Source organism: Engystomops pustulosus, chromosome 1, assembly GCF_040894005.1.
Source record: "Engystomops pustulosus chromosome 1, aEngPut4.maternal, whole genome shotgun sequence".
NCBI classification, from domain to species: domain Eukaryota; kingdom Metazoa; phylum Chordata; class Amphibia; order Anura; family Leptodactylidae; genus Engystomops; species Engystomops pustulosus.
Genome location: NC_092411.1, coordinates 238825190 through 238843952, shown reverse-complemented (window position 1 = coordinate 238843952; position 18763 = coordinate 238825190). Strand labels below are relative to the sequence as shown.

At 36.2% G+C, this 18763-nt stretch overlaps 1 protein-coding gene across 12 annotated transcripts in view; it reads left to right on the top strand.

The window, feature by feature from the left end:
* SGCZ (sarcoglycan zeta) overlaps window positions 1-18763 on the top strand; it is a 498244-nt gene that overhangs the window by 365243 nt on the left and 114238 nt on the right. Inside the window, exon 1 of one of the 12 annotated variants that reach the window (XM_072122108.1) lies at window positions 18381-18526. The exons of the other annotated variants lie outside the window; for them this stretch is intronic. Within the exon in view, the coding sequence (XP_071978209.1) occupies window positions 18494-18526 (33 nt within the window). The 5' untranslated portion in view covers window positions 18381-18493. Of the gene's footprint in view, window positions 1-18380; window positions 18527-18763 lie in introns of those variants that run through there. 12 annotated transcript variants of the gene reach the window in all.

Here is an 18763-nt window from a genome sequence, read left to right as displayed (position 1 = left end):
AAATATACTTGCAAACTTTTACCATTTAGGGATATTATTTCAGCGCTTCTTGCGCATCTGTTTACATTCCCCTCACCCGCCATATCCTAAACTTATAAGAACGCTACTACACTTGATCTTATACAAAAGGTTCTTAGAAGTGCTGTTTGGGGAGTAGCCTAGAGACAGGGGCTTGGATTGGCAAAAGCTTGCCTGGCTGCAGAGCGCCAGCTCCATCCCAAGATCCAACTAACATAGTTGCAGCACCTTTAATCTACTACTAGTTCACTGCCTCCATAATAATAATAATAATCTTTATTTATATAGCGTCATCATATTCTGTAGCGCTTTACAAATCATAGGAAACAAATACAAATGTAATGTAACAGAGCACAACATTTGTATGGAACAACAGGAGTGAGGTCCCTGCTCGCCAGAGCTTACGGTTTATGAAGATGATGGGGTAACACGAGGTAAAAGAATATTTAATGGTCAAGCCATTCTTCTTAGGGAATAGAAAAAAATATAATAAATGGAATTGCTGTCGCTTGAACCACTCAGCCGTCATCTTATATACCAGGTCCAGGGTGAATGGGACTGCAGAGAAGTCTGGTGCCTGTTGGTTGCTGGATAACAGATGGGAGGACGACACAGGACGGGTTAGTAGAAGAGTTAAAACTTCATGCAGTTAATGAGTGTTATAGGCTTGCCTAAAGAAATGGGTTTTAAGAGCACGTTTGAAACTTTGGAGGTTAGGTATTAGTCTGATAGTCCAGGGCAGAGCATTCCATAGAATTGGTGCAGCTCTAGAGAAGTCTTGGAGACGCGAGTGGGAGGTCCGCACTAGGGTAGAGGTTAATCTAAGATCACTGGCGGATCTAAGAGCACGGGTTGGGCGATAGACTGAGATAAGAGAGGAGAGGTAGGGGGGTGCAGCATTATACAGAGCTTTATGGATGAGGGTTATTATTATTTTAAACTGTATTCGAAAGGAGACTGGCAGCCAGTGCAGCGACTGGCATGAACTGTAAGCATACATGGTCCCCTTATCAAACGAGCTGTGTCAGGCAGAATTTTGGGTTGTTTTCATGGCTTCCATGTTAACTTTGTCGCCACCCTGCTGTGTAATCCACAAAATATACTGGCAAACTTTTATCATGTACCGATATTATTTGAGCGCTTCTTGCTCACCTCCTTTGGTTCCTCTCTGACACCCATTGGTTTGAAGCCTGAGTCCAATTAGGGTATGTCGCCATGCCACTCTCTAGCCTGCTGCCGCTGCCTCTGCCTCTGCATGCCGTCCCCTATAGTGTCAGGGTCAATTATTGGATGTTTTACATGCTATCTAGCTTCATTCTGTCACTCTGTCATGGCCATGCTGTTGCCCATAATTTCGGCATAATGGTGCGATTAAGCAGCCTCAGAGGCATCCATGCATGCTGCCCCTGCTGTTTCCTGTCCATTTCCGTGGTGTTTCCATCCTTTTCTGAGGTTCCCAGGTGTTTGGCCAAGCTTCCCTGTGCAGAGCCTTGGTCCCCTTGAAAAATGCTCGAGTCTCCCATTGACTTCAATGGGGTTCGTTATTCGAGACGAGCACTCGAGCATCGGGAAAAGTTCGTCTCGAATAACGAGTACCCGAGCATTTTAGTGTTCGCTCATCTCTAGCCTTAACCCCTTAAGGACCAGGCCCTTTTTCGTTTTTGTGTCTTTATTTTTCACTTACCATCTTCAAAGATCTATAACTTTTTTATTTTTCCATGTATAGAGCTGTGTGATAGCTTGTTTTCTGCATGACAAATTGCAGTTCCTAGTGATGGTATTTAATATTCTATGCCGTATACAGGGAAGCAGGAAAATAATTCTGAAGGCAGTGAAAATGATGAAAAAACACATTTGCGCCATTTCTTGTGGGCTTGGATTTTACCTCTTTCACTGTGCACCCTAAATGACAGGTCTACTTCATTCATTGGGTCAATAAAATCATGTAGATACCAAATTTGTATAGGTTTTATAATGTTTTCAAACATTTACAAAATTTAAAACCTCCTGTACAAAAAAAAATTCTTTGCGACTTTCAATGCTTTTATTTTTTAGGATTGTACGACCTTTTGATCACTTTTTATTTGATTTTTTATATTTTTCAAAATGGCAAAAAAATGTCATTTTCGACATTGGGCGCTATTTTCCATTATTAATTATATTTTGATAGATCTGGCATTTTCGGACGATTGGCGATACCTAATGTGTTTATGATTTTAACAGTTTATTTATATTTATATGACTTCTAGGGAAAGGGGGGTGATTTGAATTTTTAGTTTTTTTTACCATAATTTTTTTAAAATTTTTAAAAATTTTTTTACTAGTTTTCAGACTCCCTAGGGTGCTTTAACTGTAGGTTGTCTGATTGATCCTACCATATACTGCCATGCTACAGTTTGGCAGTATATGTGGATTTTGCACACAATCTATTACAACATAAAAATTGCAACGTTTCGATTCCAGTTGAATCTTTCTCACGCTTCAAAGATTCAACTGGAATCGAAACGTTGCAATTTTTATGCTTGGATGATGTTACAATAAAGATTTTTGGAACTGAATTGTACCGGGTGCTGTGGCTCTCTCCATTCCTTATCCTTACAATGTATGTCACTGACATATCACTGTGTGGTTATAGAGGGCTATACATTGCTGTCTTATCCAACATACAGAGGCCATTGAAGCCTAATGAGGATATATGCAGAATTATTGCATTCCCCCCTGGCCTCCACTGAACATACTCTCAGGGAGGTATATAGTGATGTCACTGCCCAGATAAAGATAGTGAAATCACAGTGAACTATCCAATTGCAAGTGATATTTAAGGGATTTGGGGGATATTTTGTTCAGCCTTAACTTAATTTTACCAAAGAAATTTCAATAATTAAATACCATAGATATTTTGCAGATAATGAGTGTGTCAGATACATTTCAGGCATATCAGACCTTGACATATAAAAATGTGAAAGATAAATGACAAGCAGACGTAAGAGCCATCTCATTATTATTGCTCCTCCAGGAGACTTATCCAGAACTCTTTTTAACACTTACAAACAGTAAGGGAAATAAAATTCCAGCTAAAAGAGATCACAGGGACAAGCTTTGCTAAGTAATTATAGTAAAATATTGAAAAATATTAGCTTTTCTTATCTGCTATTCATCTTGGTTTGCGTTCCACAACAAATTGCAACATCAATTTACTTTGAAAAGTTTTATCATGGCTTCTTTATAGCAGCATTTTGTATAACCATAGCAAAGACAAATTGGAAAGGTGTTGTGTTCGTACAAATGTGCGGAGGTGGGGGTTCATTTGAAAAATGCAATACAAGATTTAATCCCTTTATGACAGGTGACGGATCCATACGCCATGAAGGATGTCTGTAGAGAGTCTAAAGGAAGCCAATGCGACACTGGCAACACACTTGCAATGCTGGTAGCACATGAGCACAGCCATGTTCGTTCACTTTAACCCCTTCCCGCCGCGGCTCTTTTTCGATTTTGCGTTTTCATTTTTCACTCCCCACATTCAAAAATCTGTAACTTTTTTATTTTTCCATGTACAGAGCTGTGTGATGGCTTATTTTCTGCGTAACAAATTACACTTCAAAATGGTGGTATTTAATATTTCATGCCGTGTACCAGGAAAAAAATTCCAAATGCAGTGAAATTGGTAAAAAACCGCATTTGTGCCGTATTCTTGTGGGCTTGGATTTTACGGATTTCACTGTGCACCCCAAATGACATGTCTACTTTATTCTTTGGGTCGGTACTATTACGGGGATACCAAATTTGTATAGGTTTTATAATGTTTTCATACATTTAAAAAAATTAAAATCTCCTGTGCCGGCACCGATCGCGGGTGTTACTGGTAAGCCTTTGCTGCAATATGCAGCAAAGACTTACCGGCTATGGAGAGGGCTCGGCCCCCTCACATGTCGGTAAGGGGTTAAAACATAGGTAATTTTCTTGCCACATATTTTCTTTAAAGATAATCAACCACATTTGTTTAGTGCCATTCTTCACTTAGCAGTTAATACCTTATTTTTCATGAAACTCAGTCATTCCTATGTACATCATAGAAGCTCCTTCTGGCTCCTTCGGCTGCTCATTATTCACACCTTTTTTTCTGTGATTCCACTTCCTCCCTTCCTTCTCCTGCCAGAGAGTCGGTGACAACCTGAAGCAGTTTCTGTGACATACACATGAGGCCCTGAGGCTCATTTGCATATTCGTAAAAGTCCTTTTTCACAAAAATGCCATTATCTGCTTAGTGAAGAACTAAGATCCTGTTGCAGGTGGCACACCTCAGTGTGTAAATATGCTTTGGTTAAAACCACCAAATCTACCTAGTTTACTCTTGTTGATTCATGAACAGAACCCACATTTAGGACAATTGGGAGTCATGGAGAGGACTTACCTCTTCAGACCTTTCTAGTGTACTAGTTCTATGGTACATTATATTTAATTTAATGGCAACTCCAGGGACACTGCATTAAGAGGCTTTAATATAAATAATCATTTTTTTTTCAGGGTTATCAGTATGGGACTGGCTGTCCAAGGGTACACTTCTGTATGGAGCCGGATCTTTAAACTTTTGGTTATAGTAATTATTATTTCCAATCTTGGCATTAAAGGGAACCTGTTACCACAAAACTCTAAAATAAACCTCAAACAGTACCTTATAGATGATTGTGGTGTATTTGTGCCAGTGGGGCGCCTCTGCTTTGCCACAAAAAATACTATTATTTCTCATGATTATCTTCTGAGATACAATCAAGGAGGTGGGAGAACTTTTTGATGCAGTATACCTCCCCCACCTCCTAACGGCCATTCTGTCTTTTAAATCTGCTGCTTTGCATGCCCTTTGTCACAGCCCCAGCCCCAATTCCGTGCAATGAACAATGCATCTGACATTTGGGCACCAGGCAACTTCTCTTTGGTACACCGTTCATGCATAGAATTTTCGATCCAAGGGGTGACAAGGGGTATGTAGAGGGGCAGGTTTATGATGCCGAATGGCCATGAGGTAGTGAGGGAGTTTGACCTGATCAAAGAATTCCTTGACTCACACTCAGAAGACAATGATGGGGACGAAACGTCTTTTTTGCGCTGAAGCAGCAATGGATTGGAATCCCAGTGGTACTAATGCACCACAATTCCAGTCCCCTGTTCAGGGTTTACTGTGATGTTTTGTGGAGACATGTCACCTTTATTTAGTTCAACATTAAACTATTTGAATTCATTTAAAAACATTGGAATCATGTACCAATAAATTCTTACAAAGAATGACTAATATCGCTTAATATCACATATTCCTGACACCTGACTATCACCCATATGGTTAAAATGAAATCAAAACATGAACTTTCTGTTCTGTTCACAGTCACTGTAGCTGACTGCAAAATTTTATCACAGAAATATTTGTCAAGGTGACTAAGTGCATCAGATATACATGTTCAGTATTACAGTCTGTTTAGGGGATATGGTTCATGGATCATTGAGCTTTTTTGGCAATAGAATCCTGTAGCGTGTCATAGTAGCTTACAATCTGATTTAAACAAAGCATGTAATAATATGAAGTGACAGAAAAGAAATATTGAAATCCATTAAGTTTCAATATGAGAATTGTCACCTTTCCAGGCCTCTAATATCAGATCCAAACTACTGTACGTGTAGTGGCTGAAAAATAAGCAAATGGGACAGGAGCCACCTGAGTTTGGCAGATGCTCCATTTTACCAGTTACAGGGCTTTAAATGGATATTTAAGGATTTCGTTCACTATTCTGTAAGGTGCTTGGACTAAAAATTCCTCATTTAGAATTTTGTAGAAAATAACATTTTGGAATATTTATAGGTGAATAACAAACCATCATTATCCAACACATTATGCAAATGGAGGGGTAAATAATATATGCATGTAATTCATTATTTTATGACCATTTGGTAACTACTAATTACAAGATCATGCATTATAGTCATGAAGATAAATAACATTTGATTTGTTGATTAAAAAATGATTTAAATTATTTCAATATTTCTCGAACCTCACCAAAAACAGGCTAAAATTTGATAAGGTGCAATTTGGTAATCATGATAGACTATGGAGAACTTTGAACAGAGGTTGTCTTAGGCACAAAAAAGTGCACATGCACCACAAAATGTCACAAAAATAGAAGAATAAGCCAAGCCAAAACAAAGGTACACTTGTCCCAATGTATTAGGTAGGTAGTTACAATGGTCTTCTTGAAAAGATATCCGATATTTTAATACTGAGGAACTGTAAAATTTTGTAAGAGTTGTCATTGTCCGTTCTTCATCCTTAACCCCTTTAAGGCCATCTCAGCAGGAGTGTGATACTCTCCATTGATACTCCACTGGGGAATTGTAGGAAATATACAACTATGTCTTCCAGGATAGAAAAATAGATAAACATATGATGCATCTCGGGGTCAAAAGTACTTGATCTATTAAAATATTAAAAAACATTAAAAAAATCATAATTTTCACCATTTTGTCACCAGTAAAAAAATTATAAAAAGGTCAACTATTTCCCAAAACATTTATGTCCATTTATGTGATATCTTCTCTTGCATATATCTCTTCTCAAGTATTAAAACAGAAAAAGGAATATGATTTGGAAAGATAGATGTGCAATAAAAGGATTCATGGGCATTTACTTAACAATGTATTTATTTAGACAGAAAAAAGCTCTTCCCTTAAGGAAAATTGTCTGGCAATATTAATGGGAGACACTACTGTAATAGTTAAAAAAGATCAAGAAAGACAAATACAGCAATGAAGAGAAAGCAAAGGCAGAATTTGTCAGGAGGTGATAAATGCTTCCCAGGTGCCGCTGTCAGTAAGGGCCATGTGTAGAATAACTATTCAAATCAATACACAGTTTTACTGTTTTCCATTATGCCATTACTTTTTCTTTCTCTTTCCTAGAAAAAGGCATTTAAAAAAAATAAGAAAGCTGGCAACTTCAATTCGTGTTATTTAATCTTGGCACTAGACTCATCTCTATAAATGTGTAAGTGTGCTTCTAGAGGTGCTTGGATAGGAAAGCAAATGTCACTGACCACTCATAAGGTTTCCTTGGCTGCAGCAAGGAACAGATGGGAAATTGGAAAACGTAAACCGTATATATATAAACAGCAGCAGCATCTGGGCTTCCATTGCCTTGTTTATTGGCCCCTCTTATGTCTTAGGTTTAAGGTTGAATTGACCATATGGACTAATTTTGTGAATACTTTTACAAATAGACAGTCTAAGTGACTGCAATAACATCTATCACAACCTCATCATGACCTCAAATCTATTTTATAAAGAAGAGATATACTTCTATAAGTGACATTTATAATCTAATTTTAATATGTGCTGTATGTTTATACAATATTTCCTGATGATGTAACGACATTGAACATCTGTTTTCTTGAATACTAGAAGTACAGTATAGAATAGGTGGAGGTAATGGGCAGAAAGTCTTGTGTATAATCTGTAAAAACCACCATTTCGTTAATACCTATATTTGTGGAGGTTCTATTTGCATGTTTCTCCTCTGACTATTATATATATCAGTGGTGGTGAACCTATGGCACGGGTGCCAGAGGCGGCACTCCGAGCTCTTTCTGGGGGCACCCGGGCCATTGCCCCAGCACACCAGACAGGACTCAAAGGACTTTCCTTCAGTTCCAAACAACTTAAAAGATGCTGCTTTCAGTGATATTTTAAAGTGATACGTAGTTGGCTACATCGGACTGTAGGGGAATGTGTAGACAGGGTCAAATTATCTTTGGAGAACCTCTTGCTGGCCCCATGATTCTCTGTGTACAAAGGAACACTGGAAAGAAGCTGCAATGATGCAAATTTTCCATCTTTTTTTCTTCTACTATGTTGGTGTCCTCATGAGGCCAGTATGATTGATCTTTGTTGAAGAACAGGGAACAATAAGTTACTGCTTTATTTTTGGTTGGCACCTGACAATAAATGAGGGGCTTTGGGGCTTCAGTTTGGGCACTCGGCCCCTAAAAGTTCACCATCACTGATATATATTATATTCTGTAGATGGATAGACATAGACTGTAAGCTCTTGTGACCCTAATTTAACATGTAAATTGGAATTATTACACGCTTTAAATGTTTCAAATTTTGCACAGTAACGTGTTCTTTTAAAATTCAGAAATTTTTGCATTTAAATTTTTTTAGGTATTAGTTACCTCTAAGGAAGGGCATTTTGAAACCAATTACAACAGCTGAGGAAAGGTGATTTGCCAAATTGAATTACTGTTAACATTTGCTTTTATAAAACACAACATTAACGCATGTGTTATGTAAATGAAAATATCAACAGTAATGTAACTAGGCAAATCACCTCTCCTCAGCTGTTGTAATAGGTTTCAAAACGTAATAAAAATGTGTGACTGCACCCTTTACACCATGTATGACCACAGCCTCTAGAGTGTTTAAAAATGCAGGACACAGCCTCAAATCCAAAATTAACAGGAGTGTCCACTCCTGTATATAACTCCCTCACGTGACTTGTGTATATGTGGATTTGAGACATATGCAACAAAAAGTCTAAAAAAACCCCAAAATTTGCGCCTGCCAGGATACGCAAGACTGAACATGTATCACAAGTAAAAAAACATGATCCTACATAAGGCGCAAAAAAGAGCTGACACATGTCTCAAAAATTCACCACAGAGAGACAAAACTATGATACATGTCCCCCAATTTGCCATAATGATGCCTTTGATGGTCCTTTAGAAACACTATAACTGTCCTTGGATATTATGCCCCACTGCCTGGCAATGTCCTATTGAGGCACCCAACCACCTGGATTGAGGCACATTACCACAGGACAGCTGTGGGACATGCAGTAACTCCCGGTCCTTTAAAATGCAAAAACAATTTGTTTCTTTGAGCAATCACTCCAGCAGAAGTGGTCATTTCCAAGGATGACTATCTCTCATTTCTTTGGGAATTCTGTCAATTTTGCCACATTTGGGGTGATCATGTCCAAAGAAGGCTTTCCTTCATTTTAATGGGAATGCTGCCAATTCTACCACATTTTCTTTCACCAGTACAAGTATTTTTTGTCTCAAAAGATAACTGGCCCTCAAATGTCTTTGTAGATGGAACAAAAAAGGTAAGGCTTGTGGATAGTGGGAGTAAAAAAACAGAAACACAAAAATGTAAAAGGATCCAGTAAGGAAACGTTCAGCACTCTTAGTGTTTCCTTAAATTTTATATGCAGTATCATGTACCACAGCTTATTTTAAAGGCTTATTTTAAGGGCCTCTCTGAACAGCCCTTGACTTGTTGGCAATTTACAGTATATAGACAGGCAGTTTGCCCCAACCCCATCATGGAAAATAGTGAACGACATAGTAGCTGAATGACATAAAATCTTCCAAAAAAGTAGATGGTGAAAAGTTGACTCATGTTAAATAGCCTCAAGAAACATCCCCTCTTATGAGATAAAGTTTTCTCTGCCCCCAAAAACACAATAGAACAAAAACCACTATGAATAGGTAAAGCTTAAATGCCTTAACACATCAAAATAACATTAAATAAATTAACTTGCATAAAATTAACTTATAACACTAATTGTATGTTCCGATGTAATTGCCATTGCCAGTTGCTTTCGAATTCAATAATTTTCAGGAATCTATTGCTTAGAGTAGATTACCTCTGGAGATATATGGAGCTGCTGAGTTATCATTTTTTAATCTTTGGCAGGCCTTAAAATAACTGATATGATGCCACTGCCAAAGAGCTTGGTATGTAATTCATACACCTATTTGATCAACGTCAACCCTCTTCACAGAGTAGAAAGTGGAATGGCAAGTCAAGTATTAAATGTTATGCAATAAATTATGCAAAAGTCATATTTTATTATCTTCAACACACTTCAGAATTGAAGTCGATGGCATGGTTTATTACTATGGATGAAGTCATTTAAGCTTAGGGCAATATCTGGTCATCTAATTTATTTTCAAAATATTGTAGAAAAGCCTAAAAGGCCATAGAAACTCCAGGGACTTCAACTCATTTAAGTTGGTAGATAAGTTAAAAAGCATATTAAATTTTAATTGAAAATACACTATGAATAGAATGCTAATTGTTATTTGCTATAATTCTACCTATATGTATTACACATTTTAGCTGGTAGCCCTTATGAAGTACTGACCTAAGTGGGGTTTCTAGAGGCAAAAGTGTCTAACCCTCTATTAGGTTTTGCAGTAGACATGTTGTTTACAGCCATAATGCTCTACAAAACATTAACATTTTTAAGCATTGTATGAGATCAAATTAACCATATGATCTAGTCCTCTCCTAGAAGAAAAGTAGAACAAAAGTCATTATTTATTAAATATTTAATAAAACCCTTATATCCCCTGTTTAAATTTCTTAAGATAAAAGTTAGGACATAGTCATATTATCAAGTCCATACCAAGATGAAAATAAATCGAATACATCAGAAATCTATATTGTTGAATTCTAATAAAATATAAGATTGGATTTTTTTTGTTACAGTATCTCCAAAAAATGTTATTGAAAGTAGATGAAAAACAGCATTCACCCGATGAATGGTACCAATGAAGTCTCATGCATGTCTAAATTTAAACACTGACCATGGCATCAAACTGATAAAGCGAAGGAGGAGTCTCCATCATTGGCAGCTTCACACTTCAGGATGTGTATAACATTAAAAAAGTTAAAATATTTATAATGCAAAGTTTGAAAAAAAAAAAGAAAAAATATTCACATTCTGAAGGCAAAACCTTGCTAGCTCCTAAGGAGGTTGATATATCAGTAGCCAAGATAATATACCTTAAAGCACAATAAAAAAATACAGTGAAAATTCCCTTTTGATCTGAAGTTGTCATGTGTTGACTATTCCATTAAAATCTCTTATTGACCAAGAACAAATGAATTAATGCAACTAGGAAGTAATAGATAGAAAATATATTTGGTTATTTTCTAGAGAGCAGCAGAAATTCTGTTTGATGATGGCTGAATGGATATAAACAGTAATTTCCACTTCTAAACAGTATACTTTACCTACTGTATAAGATCCTCTTCAAAAGTCCTGTCCAATTTCGTATACCTAAATAACCTAATGCAAGGTTACAGTTTGATTTTCAAGTCCAATTTTATCACCCTATTTACAGAAACAAAAAGAAATTGAAAGTGTCAGTTTCATCACAAAATTTACTATAGAGTACGCAGGGCTAATTCCATGAAAAATGAAATGCCAAAATTATAATGAATCATCAGTAGAGACTGTTCATAATCCTGTTTCATAACAATTCTTTTACATTCAGAATAATAATATAAAAAAGTACAGGACTTAAGGGTCTAATGTCAGTACAAAACTGTACATCAAGGCAAGATACTAACTGTTTAATAAATCATGTAATCGTTTGTTTTCAAAGAATCTCTACCATATATACTTGAGTATAAGCCTAGTTTTTCCAGCACAAAAAAATGTGCTGAAAATCCAAACTCGGCTTATACTCGAGTAAAAAATATATATTTTAAAAACTCACCTTTCTGGCTTCCCCCGCTGCTGGCTATATACCGGGGCAGGGGGCTGGCTATTTACTGGGGGATATGGGCTGGCAGGCTTTATACTGGGGGACAGGTGCTGGCTATATACTATTGAGCAGGGTCTGGCAGGCTATATACTGGGGCTGAGGCTGTGACCAATTCATTTCCCACCCTCGGCTTATACTCAAGTTAATCGGTTTTCCCAGGTTTTTGTGGTAAAATTAGGGGCCTCAGCTTATACTTGGGGTGGCTTATAGTCGAGTATATACGTTATTTTATATTCCATGAATCAAACAATGGGATTCTCTTGTGTAAAAATCAAACTCGTAAGAATGAATTTCCCAAAAAACTTAACTGTATCTTGTGTTGAACTTAGCTACTTGCAGTCACAACATGAGTATATGCATTCTAATTAACATGTACTTCCCACATTAGGAAGAGCATTAAAGGGACCCTTTCAGCAGAAATTGACCTAATAAACCACTACCAGTTTGACAAAAATTGTCAAAAAAAAATTTGTGTCATTTTCTGGTCGGCTCTGTGGGGTTTTTTTTGCTTTCGATATGTGGTTCAAATAGCACCTCTACTTTATTCTTTGATTTGAGGCAATCATATGAATGCCAAATTTGTAAAGGTTTTGTTTTGGTAGATTTTAAAGAACTAAAACCTTGTTTACCAAAAAATGTCTTAACTTTGCCATAATTTTCATGCTACAGTATACAGATCTGTGCAGTGTAATTTCAGGATGCAGATGATGTTTTTATTGCTACCATTTTGAGGTCTGTACGATCTTTTGATCAGTTTTTATTCCAATGACGAAAAAGTGGCAATTTGGACTATTTTCCGTTACGGGATTCACTGCTGGAAATAAACATATTTATATTTTGATAGATCAGGCTTTTTGGGATGTGACGATACCTAACATCTCTATGATTTTTTTTAATATAATTTCTAGGGGAAGGAGGGTGATTTACACTACAGTATATGGGGGTTTTACTGATGATATCTAAGTGAATTCCTCTGGATAAAATGACAGGCCTTGGAGTCTATCATACTGAGATTATATAAAAGAGAATAAGGTAAACATGAAAAAAAAAGGCATTGTAAAGGTTGCCACTACAGAAAATGTGTGGCATATGTCTTGAAATGCCATAAAGCAGGGTATAATTGCATAAGAAATGGTAAAACTGGACATTAGATATCACATGGGCTCTGTCTGTAAATACTGAAAACAGTGCCATCAAACGCCAACCTCACAACATGGCTGTGAAAATTTAACCTTGTGGAAGTTTTCAAAGCTAGGGCAGTAAGCTGCCTTTATCAGAGCATGTGCTTTATTGAGTTAAAAATGGCTCAGGAGACACCATATGAAGAGCCCTCTGTTTTCACAAAGAAGCCATTGACCCTGGTTAAGCTTCAGCATAAATGACCCATTTAAAAGTTTTAATGTGATTATCCATTACACCTATAAGTTGTTTTATGATTCTTTGGATTAGTTTCAACATTCTGCATGTGAGATGCTATTCCGAGAAGATAAGTAAAGTATCTACTATTCCTACTAATTTTCTTTTTATCTAGTTCCAACAATTTCCAGCTATAAAAATTGTCTGAAGGAAATCAGCTCATTCCCGGATAATCTCACCAAAAAATTGAAAAACACAACATCTAAAGTATATTACGTATAATACAAAACAATCTTTATTGAGAAAAAATAGTGCATCACAATGCACCAGCAGCAATACAATATAAAAACAACAGAGAGTGCCGCATAATATAAAGTTGATAAAACCAATGGAACAAATAGAAACTGGTAAGTGTAGCCTATTAACAGTCACAACCTAAGTAGGAATTGTAAACAGAGGAAGAACGTCCCTCACATAAGAGCAGTAATGTTACCTATACCAGTAGGAAGGCACACGCTGTACACCCCGACACGTGTTTCGCACTTAGCTTTTTCAAGGGGAGTCACACTCCCCTTGAAAAAGCTAAGTGCGAAACACGTGTCGGGGTGTACAGCGTGTGCCTTCCTACTGGTATAGGTAACATTACTGCTCTTATGTGAGGGACGTTCTTCCTCTGTTTACAATTCCTACTTAGGTTGTGACTGTTAATAGGCTACACTTACCAGTTTCTATTTGTTCCATTGGTTTTATCAACTTTATATTATGCGGCACTCTCTGTTGTTTTTATATTGTATTGCTGCTGGTGCATTGTGATGCACTATTTTTTCTCAATAAAGATTGTTTTGTATTATACGTAATATACTTTAGATGTTGTGTTTTTCAATTTTTTGGTGAGATTAATTTATACAACGGGGGGATCCAGTACAATCTATGCCCATACCACCCGTTTTATTACTTTGGTTTTGTCATTCCCGGATAAGCTACATTGTCCTTACCAAGGAATGAAGAGTTTCTACTCATATAGTTTATGATAGACTGTTTTATTCCACTGTAACAGTATAAAGGTTTGATTGATTCTTAAATTGCTTGTGACATTTGTGAGCTAGAGCTTCTGGCGATAGATCCTTGTCACCATAGTTATATCCCTTGATAATCTTAAAAATAGCTGGATACATTTATTCTGTCATCCGGCACAATCACAAACAAGGCAATTTACGAAGTGATTTTCAAGTAAAGCTATTTCTCCTAATCTGTAATATAAAAAAAAATATATTACGAAACTTGATACTGGAATCACTGGGATTACATTGTATTTCATCATCAGTGTATTTGCAGAGATTTGACAGAACACATAAGGCTGCTTTCAGTGTCTATTTTGGCTTATCCATGCAAAAGCTTGAATGTCATAAATCATTAGTTAATCTGTGAAAGTCTTGTATCAGACTGACTTATTTCTATACCGTAAAAGTGTCCTTAACTTAGCGAAGTGTAATATGGAGCCAACAGTGAAGAGTGTCTTATTAGATGTTCTTCTTGTTTCCTTATTTTGTTTTGTTTACTTGGTAAAGAGGGAACAAGAAGTCATAGAAATGGATGCAAAAAGCCATGGGCAGCATTATTCATTTCCCTGCCGTGTTGCAAAGCAAAAGTCATTTTAAGTTTTGGGCAAACACAGAAATTGAGTGAGTCTGCTTCCTAACCTGGTAACAAACTGCTTTATGTTCTCTCCCTCCTGTCATACCGATCCCTGCTTAGCTGTTAAAAAGGTAAATAATGATTGAATCTACAGAAAAGCAGACTTTAGGTCAGATTCGTATGAAACATTGTGCAATTTTTAATGCTTTATTGAAGGTTATTTTGTTTACTGTTTAGCAGAAACCAATAGAAATCTATTGCACGTTTAGTTTGTAATAGAAAAGCCTAAAAAAATGCCTAAAGATTTGAAAGAGATGCCTAAATTTATACATCTAGAAGACCAAAGCATTGTCATATCTCAAATTTGTTCATTCCGGTCTAACACAGAACAATAAATGTAATCATACTTGTAAAGTAAAAAATAGGAATATCTCAAAATTTAGAAGAGGTTGGCACCCCTCCCCTCTAACACTCCTCCATTTCAGACCAGGATGCTTATACATCCATTAGTGAAGTCATCAAGAGGTAGTGACCTTATATGTGCTAGAAAAATTACTCTTGCTATACACATCAAAGAAATATGTGGCATAATTCATATTTCAACCACATACTTTTCCCTAATAACTCCAGCCATATCTCTGCTGCTTCTGTGTTGAAGACAAACAAAAAGCTATACAGCAACAGGAAGCAATTAAATACCTACCAAAATATTAGTACTGAAATCCTCATGATTTGTATATACAGAAGGTCCCCTACTTAAGAACACCTGACTTACATACGACCCCTAGTTACAAACGGACCTCTGGGTGTTGGTAATTTACTGTACTTTAGTCCTAGGCTACAATAATCAGATATAACAGTTATCACAGGTGTCTGTAATGAAGCTTTAGTGTTAATCCTGGTTCTTATGACAATCCAACATTTTTAAAATCCAGTTGTCACAGAGACTAAAAAAGTTCTGGCTAGGATTACAATGCTAAAATATACAGTTCTGACTTACATACAAATTCAACTTAAGAACAAACCTACAGACCCTATCTTGAATGTAACCCGGCCTGTATGCGGAACATCATGAGAGAAAAGATGGATGAAAGACCAAGTGTGTAGTATGCCTGCATGCCAAGATAAGATTCTGAGGCACACAGGTATCTTAAACATACAACATAATAAATTATAATAATTACCAAGGAAATTACCATATTCCAAGCCTCCTTTGTATCACCACAGGCAAGGGGTTATGGGGGATAGTAAGATCATACTTAGGTAGAACTTGGTAGATAGTAATTGGCCATTCTTTGGTGATCCCTAGCAGATAGATTCATCACTTACTTCTGCTTCCCGAGGCACCAGACTTATAACATCACATAATGTATTAAATTCTGTTTTTATCCCTTTATGTTATCAAACTGTTATTTTTGCATTGCAGGAATTTGTCTATATAATTTGTTAACCTTTTTGTATTATAACCCCTTTTGTTTGTAAGCACTGACCTTTTTGATATTAAATCTTCAATTTAATAGGAGCCTTCTTGTGTTCTAACAATCTAACTCAGAAGAGACATTACCTAAATTAATAGATTTATTTCTGAGGGTAATATTGTATTTGGGCATAATCTGTGTGCGATGTCTCTTAAGTCTTATATATGACAAAAGGTGGCAACTAAAATCCCTCAGGTTCTGGGGGATGGAGAGCTTTTAGCGGGCAATCTAGTGTGAACCGATAGTCTCCCTTCCTGAACCTAAGTCCGTGATCCTGACAATACTCATTGCTTTAAATATTACATTCTTTCTTTTCCTTTAGCTGTCTTATTATACAAATCATCACTTAGGATGTTTTTTTTAATAAAGTTGCTAAAAACTTGGTAAAATCTTATACTTATAGCGATGTTCCTATTGTAGCAATCAAATTGTTTATATGATGAAAACTTATACAATGTTCCAATATACTTTGTGTATCGAATTCACATGCTTTTGTAGATCTGTACTTCTGTCATTCTATAAGAAGCTTCCTGTGGATAAATATCAGTCCATGGCCATGTGATGTCACACAGGTGCATGGCTCAGTATATATCACAGAGAGTAATCAGAGTAATTGATATAGAAAGTATTTTTGTTAAGTTGTAAAATTTTCATTGTACAAACAAGATTTATTTGCTGAAATGGAAACACTTCTTTACTGAATTGACACATTGCTGATGCATTCAATATCCATAAAATTTTGAAAATTTTTAACTTTATCTGAGTACCCTTTTCCCTTCTTGGAACTTTGGGTGGAAAATTATGCATTTTGAGAGGTAGCACATACTCAGAACAAAGTTAAAACAATATAATGTTTCATTATTAATGACCAAATATATCATCGTATATAATTATAAATGAGATCACCCAAAGTTAGTTAAACTTTAGCTTGACATTTGGCCTACTGTTTCAGACAAAGTACATTTATCATTATTCAGATCCCATGTTTCTCACAGTTGAGAATGTCAAATAATCATTTTTAATTAAAATCTTGTAATTCTTGTACTTCATACAGTGAATTCTTAAGTCCTCTCACCTAAGTCCAGCAAAATTGCCATCATTGCCATAGATGCAATTGTAATGTATTAAGCTTCAAGTTTGATTCCTATTGCTTGTTGACATTTTTTATTAAAATGAATTGCTTCACAGAGACTTACCACATAAAAGGTTAGATTATTCATTAAGATGCCAAGTGTAAACATGTCTACTTATTCAAGAAATTTTGTAGCTTGTTAAAAAAAAATATATCATTTGAACGGAATGTATTTTTTAAGACAGAGACTAGAAGGTGTGATCAAAACCTTCTGCTAATACCATGACGAACAATATTCAAAATGCGAAAATTTTGATTTTTTTCTATAGTATAATAATATCATTGTATATAAAGTTAGAAAAAGCTAAAGGTCCAGAAAGTCCAACCTATAAGATTAAACAAATGTTTTTTTTTTCCCCCATAACTTGTGATATTGAAAGGGTATTTCCATTTTGGCAAATTAAGCTTCTATGTTTACTTCCAGTGGATAAAATTCTGACCATTGTCACATAGGTGCACGTTAGTATCACAGAGAGTAATCAGAGCTGTGTGATATAACGAGCCATACACCTTTCTTACCATGGAAAGATTTCTGTCCACTGGAAATAAAAAAGGAAGCTTTCTATAGAATGACAAGCAGAGATCTAGAAAACTGCAAGGAATTGATACAAAAAGAATATTGCACAATTTTATAACTTTTCATTGTACAAATAATATCATGTATATGCTGAAATGGGAACACCCCTTTCATGTTCTCAATAAAGTGCCCAGGCCTCTCTTCAATATATACAATGTATCTGACATAACAGCCTCCTGTGGCAGAGAATACCATAGTCTAACTGCTCTTATAGTAAAGAATCCGTGACTATGGCAATGGTAGATCCACCTTTTTCTTTAGGCATTGAGGATGGCCCCTTTTCCTCTCTTCAGGAATAGGTAAAGAAAGATCTTTGAAGGAAGGGCTAACACACAGAAGAACATATTCTACACAACACTGAAAAGCATATTCTCGCATTCACAGAGTTATAGGGGGAATCTACAACTTTCAGACATCCCAGCTGTCAAGATTGGTTCAGCAGAGCTAATGGTCAGTACAGACAGATTTTATTAAACTACATTTTATTTCATTACCATCTAGATAACTCTGATTACTCTGACCAAATGGCAACAGGGCGACTTCTTCATCACCTTCTTCCTCACCTTCAACATAACTCCTGAAAGTAGTGGTAAACATATACAGGATTTTCCTCTGCCATGCTTCTAGGAGATGTATCTCCAGTTATGGCAGCACTCCTAAATCACCCCTTCAAGGGAATTCTATAAGGGAATATATGGCTCTATTACTGAATGCTGGCAATGTCACAGTGAGTTATTTGTTTTGTTTGAAGGGGTTTTCCCATAAACCAAGTTAGGCGCTATCCATAAGATAGGACCTAACTTGCTAATTGGTGGGGGGTCTCAGTGATCACAAGGGGTCTGGCATTGGAAATGTTTATGTTTTCCTTCAACAGGTAAAATACATAAAATTGGAATTTCATAGACTGCTTGTTTTATTATTTTCAGTAGTAAGTAATATTTCCATTTAACGTCCTTTGACAGTC